This window comes from Opisthorchis viverrini (assembly GCF_000715545.1).
Source record: "Opisthorchis viverrini unplaced genomic scaffold opera_v5_41, whole genome shotgun sequence".
Lineage (NCBI taxonomy): Eukaryota > Metazoa > Platyhelminthes > Trematoda > Opisthorchiida > Opisthorchiidae > Opisthorchis > Opisthorchis viverrini.
In genome coordinates this window covers 2180051-2185600 of record NW_008751697.1, presented here as the reverse complement: position 1 = coordinate 2185600, position 5550 = coordinate 2180051, and the positions used below count along the sequence as shown (strand labels likewise).

Below are 5550 nucleotides of genomic sequence, written 5' to 3'. Positions count from 1 at the left end.
CAAATGTTCTCGTTATCTTCTTTCACCCTCTTATGACATCTTGTATTGATTGCCTTGTTACTTTTGGCAATTTTAAAGTAACAGAATTTTGCCAATAATTTTTTTCCGACTTAGGGCCACATGGCTTTCAGAACCAACCGAAAAACCAACACTCTTTTATGTGGTAATCTTTTCCCAGTAAATTCCATGGATAAAGACTTTTCGAGTCTGCAAAAGCGCACATCGCAAGGATGCACTTTGGCAATAATGAAACAACTTGACAAACTTAACTTTTAGCCATGTTCCTTTCAGTTGGATAACTAGACCGCATGTAGATAAGCCTTCAGGCCGTAATCATTTTTTGCCGGAGAGAGTGCTGTTTTCCATGCCCAATTCAGACTGGTGTAAACAGAGAGGTGGTCAACCCTTGACTTGGCAGAGGAGTATGAAGGAGATCATGGAACGCTTGCGTGCTTTTAGTGCTACTCGCCTTCCAGGATAGAGACCGCGTGATCCTTACTGTGCCAGGTTGGAGACACTACAAGATATGGCTGCCAACCGATGTCAGTGGCGTTCTTGTTGTCAGTTTCTATCCAGATTGCCTGAGTGAATGTCTGGAGTTATGGACACCTCAGAATGATTGTGGTAAGCTAGCACTAAGTCCTTCCTCCGTCCACCTTTGCTCTTTTCTTTACAATAAGGCTTTCAAATAAACCACGGTTGTACGGCAGTGAAGCGTCGATGTTGAACACTGATGTCATGCTGTCGATGATGACAGTTATCGGTATGTGCTGCACAAGGTATAAATCCGTTTATTGTTTCCTCCCACCACTCAGTAAAGAGCAATTCTAAGTAACACTGTGGACTAGGATTGACTCCTCGTTCCATTCCAGGCTTGCAGCAAAACGAATATCAGAATTTTTTGGGATATCAATACCCCCCAAAAAACGCTGTATTTTTATATGTGCCAGCGAACTTCCGGCATCTTCAAGGTCAAACTATGAATAAATCAATGGCCTATTGATATTCCAAGAAATTTAAATCCGACGACTTATTACACGATACCATCTTTTTACTGACTTGAGTTCGGAAGCTCGGGACATCGCCTGTTGATCGCGTGGTTTTGGATCATTAAAGTTTGTGTCCGAGGTTTTTCGTCTTTTTACTATCCGCCGTGCTAGGAGTTTGGATCAAGCAACATAGCTGGGAATAGAGTATTGCTACAATCCGCATATCATATTGTTTGCTCGCTGCGTGACCGAACCGTAACAAGTGGCGATTGCTCCCAATGGCAAAACTTTATCTGAAAAACCTAGATCAACTCGAGTGTTGGTGAATTACCACACGTAAACAGTAAACACGGCCTCGTGCCCAAGGCAAATTTGGGTAATTCTTAGTTCACTGCCTTGATAACAGAGAAGTTTCTAAGGCCTTGCTAGACTGTCCTATATTGTTAACCCCGGAAGAATCTCCAATAATTATGTTCACTTGGGGATATGACGATAGTACCAGTTAACTCAGGAGAACAACGAATCAGATGAGAACTTTTCATTGAGTTGTCTAGTAGATTTCGATTCACTATGTCAGCTTTGAATTTCTGTTAAGTGTATACCGGAGAAGTTTATTTTTTGTAGAATGTTTTAGAACATGTCCTCTTCCATGTCACAGAATCCCTTGGCGGAGTAATGCTCAGCAACCTAGTTCCTAGTGGCATGTTGTGTTGACCAAACAACTCGGCTAGGAGAATAAGAAAATCGAAGGGGTTTCGTTCATTGGTTGGCCATCTACGTAACTGTTAGTGTCACATAACTATTGTCTCACAACAGCTGCACGCAGTGTTAAGGTCACGAACATTAGACTGTTGTGCTCCCCCTTACGGAGAAGGAGGTATCTTTAAGTGGTTCAGCCAGCAAGTAAACGGATTTACCGGTAGATTCATTACAGTTCTTTCTAAATTACATTGGTTCAGCGAGCTGCCGGTGTATTATGCTAAGATAAGGAAAAGTGCAGTATTATGAGTTCACGTTATGCTATTGGACGTACTCAGAATTACAAGAATCCAAACTGTGAATAGAACTCTCCCAAGAGATAACGGCATTGACGCCAGCTCGGAATAACCGCGCGAGAGTAAATTCAAAAACTGATCTTTTTTAACAAAATTAGACAAAGGTTACCAGGTCTGGACATTCGCCTCACGGGTCACAGTTCGAATTGTGGTTTCTTAGTGGAACTTAGAACGAGTTCAAGTGGACGTTTACGGGGTGCGGCTATTCGGGATTCCCAGTTGCGGTAACAAAATCTGCGGGGTCGCTCCATTGCAAATTCTCCGGACCTCACCTAGTAGGAGCCCATTAACCGCACAACGCTCTTAGCTAAAAAACTTTATGTGTGGAGTAAAACTTTTGCACTAAAACGTTGGACTTTGTTGCGTATTTGCTCAAATTGAAAACTATCTCAATCTACGCTCATATTTTTGCAGTCCGCCAAATTTCATCTGCCACTGATGCAATCTTACCTCGGGGAGAAATATCTTGTGGAATAAGTTCCCAGCATCGCTGAGACCCCGGGATGCCTAAATGGGGATCAAAAACTTAGACTAGTGTTCTGGGCTTAATTGCCCGGTTGCTTTAACCCATCAGGGAAAGTCTTAGCTTTCGAAAATTCACCACCATTGTGCGAATACCGTGCACCTACTTGTTGTGAACTAAAGAATTTTCTAGTGTGTAAGGAGATCTCTGTTCGGATCCTAATTGCTCACTAGTTTGTCAACCTTCCGTCATGGTTTTTCTTCTTCTGTCTTTTGTGCGAACTTCCCCACAGTTTGTGCGGCAAAGCCTCAAGTATAACATTGTTCAGAAAATTCTGAAAGTTGCCACGTGCTCGCCCCAAAGGAGCCAGCGAGCAGGCGACCGGACCAACAGCTGTTCAAAAGGATTTGTATGTAGCATAGAACAGATCACAAATATTCTTCAAGAGGGTAACTACATGAAACACGTAGTATGGGCTGGTATTTGGTAAGACAGGGAACTTCTGTAAATCAGAAGTCCGACAATAAAATACACAAAAACAGACCGCGATACTAGATCTCGCCCGGAAAAGCACAAGTACGCTAGTTGAGTACGTACGGCATCGCCGAAGAAAGAATCCAACTGTCTTCCACTTGAAGCACAGGAAGAGGGGACCTTTGAGTGGCGGATTAGCGCTATCTGAGGCAAATATAGAATAACTTGCATGAATGTGTGCTGCCCCAGCAAACTCATCAGATTTATTCTTGTTAGGGATTAATTCTGAAAGGTCTCTAACAGACTTACTAGTAATGGAGTTGAATATTCGTTGACTCTTGCACAATACACACCTCTTCAGCCGGTTGAGTATAGATCAGGTTCATACTAGGATCCCGAAAGAAATGTTACTCAGATTGACAAACCAATCCCGCACGGCGTTTTGTCACGTGATTGACAACGGCAAGTTACCCATGCTTGGAGCGGGGTGATTGTTATGTCAATAAAAAAATGGAGACCATCTGTTGCTTGGCAGTGAAATTAATAATAGTTTTGTTTTCTAACTTGTGGGGAACGTGCCAACCGAGGCATGATAAGGTATAGCGGTGACGCACCGTCATAGCACTGATATACTCCAAATTCTGGACAGCCGAGCAACGGAGGTAAAAGTAGCTGCATTTGATCTGGGGAGAAGCATGATTATGGCGCCTGTATCTTGGTTAGAAACGGGGTTGACGCAGCCGGGCCACTAAGGGTCGAAAGTAATTTCGATAGAGATTGTGGACCATGCAGGTGTGAGCCAAGGGCCAACCAGATGGAATGAGTGGTGGTCATACGCTGCGGTTGCAGGAGCTACTGCCGAATTTCGAGGCTTAGGCAGAAGGGGTTAAGAAAGGAATGGGATGAGAACACTAGCGTCCGGTGCGTACTAAGAAACATTAGCCTTTAAGAGAGTGTATTTGTGGCGGGTGACCCTGCAGCCAGAGACAAGTTGAGGGTTGTATGTGGGCGCAATGAATAACTACTAGTGGGGTTTGGGGTTCTGTCCGGTGCGTTTACAGTACATTCAGATAGCGACGAAAGCGATTGTCATTGCCTGAGCTGCATTGAACGTCAGGCCGCCAGAGGGCACATGGCCAGGTCAAAAGCTGTTGCGTAGTTTAAGGAAGGTGTGGACATAGAGACCGAGGTAGCAAGCAAGAGGGTGAGTAGGTGGATTGATCAACTGACAGTTAGAAGTTTCATAATTGAGCCACTCGGTATTGCTTCTGATCTATCCTGGCGCGCTTCCAAGGTTGATATGTTTTCCTTCTGCTGCGGTTTTTAACCGAAACCATTTGCTCCTTTGACCAGCCTGAACATTCGACTAACGACTTCTTTGGGCACATTCGAAGTCCGTTTAAGGCTGCTAACTAACTTTGCGTGGGGCTAGAATCAATCTTCTCAACATGACACACTCGAACTCTCCTTTTCCGCTGAAATGTTTATGATATTTCCTAATTTGAGGCCCTCCATTTTGTTTGATCCGACTGTATTAAGGATAGCTCAAAACACGTAACTACCTTCAACGTCTGTTCCGCTCTATACATTTCTGGATTATTCTTATCTAGCTTCTTACGGATTACTGACTTGGTCGTTGTCATCACGTTGAGTGTATATCTTTTGTACTAATATTGGTTAACTTCTCAAATTTTGGAGAACGTGCCAAATGGAGCCCGATCGGTCGCTACAGCCTTGTCACGGCAAACAACAACGCAACAGAGAGGAAGGTAAAAACGGGACATGCTCATTAGGTGAAAAACTACAGCAGCTGTGTGTTACCAGAACGGAACTGTTAATTGTCTAAAAATGTCGCCTTAACTACGGACTGATCGTTTCTGGTCAATTCTCACATTCTGCTTATATTTGTCGTCACCACACGTTCAGCCACCAGATTGATCGTGCTGAGTCCCTACTGATTTATCCTCGTTCCGCTGTCACGTGTGACTCCTATTGGTCGTTGCATTTCGTTATTTTTCTGCTCGATCGTGCATAAATGTTGGTCCCTATTGGTTATTCGGTTGAAGAGAAAGTCTCAGCCAATTCATGCCATTTTTTCCTATGTATATAAACCGCTTTACTTCGCGGAGAAAAAGACCTGTTCCTGTGCTCGACTTTGACTTCTTCCTTACACGAGTTGACGGGTTACCTCCGGACGACACAACACTGTGGGAACCGAAAAGACCAGGATAATGGGCACGCGGTTCGACTAGCTCAATGATGAAGCCGGCTGATATGAACTGAGGCTGAAAACCGTTGCTTGCCATGAGTGACCTTGAGCGGTTTTTTATTCACGGATTCACGGATTGATACACAGGATCGAGGCTTTTGCCCAAGTCTCCCGGGTCGGTTTTGTTCTTGTCGGTCAGTGGCTGTCGTTCACCTGAAAGGCACAAGTGAAAAAAGGGTGTAGCACTGCTCTTTATGTTCTCAGCGCGGGGCAGTATGCTCGCCAGCGCGAGGATTCGCATAAATAAATGTCTAATAGTGCTTTAAATTGGGTTCGAGAAGGAGCATGTACAACCGTCGG

At 44.2% G+C, this 5550-nt stretch overlaps 1 protein-coding gene across 1 annotated transcript in view; it reads right to left on the bottom strand.

The window, feature by feature from the left end:
• The window catches only part of T265_03059 (hypothetical protein), a gene marked incomplete at both ends in the record, with an annotated part of 38530 nt that extends 33243 nt beyond the window's left edge, over positions 1-5287 (bottom strand). The window contains 3 exons of the mRNA XM_009167448.1: positions 2495-2551; positions 2940-3185; positions 5170-5287. Coding sequence (XP_009165712.1) covers positions 2495-2551; positions 2940-3185; positions 5170-5287 — 421 coding nt within the window. The remainder of the gene's footprint in view (positions 1-2494; positions 2552-2939; positions 3186-5169) is intronic.
• Between the last annotated feature and the right edge of the window lie 263 nt (positions 5288-5550).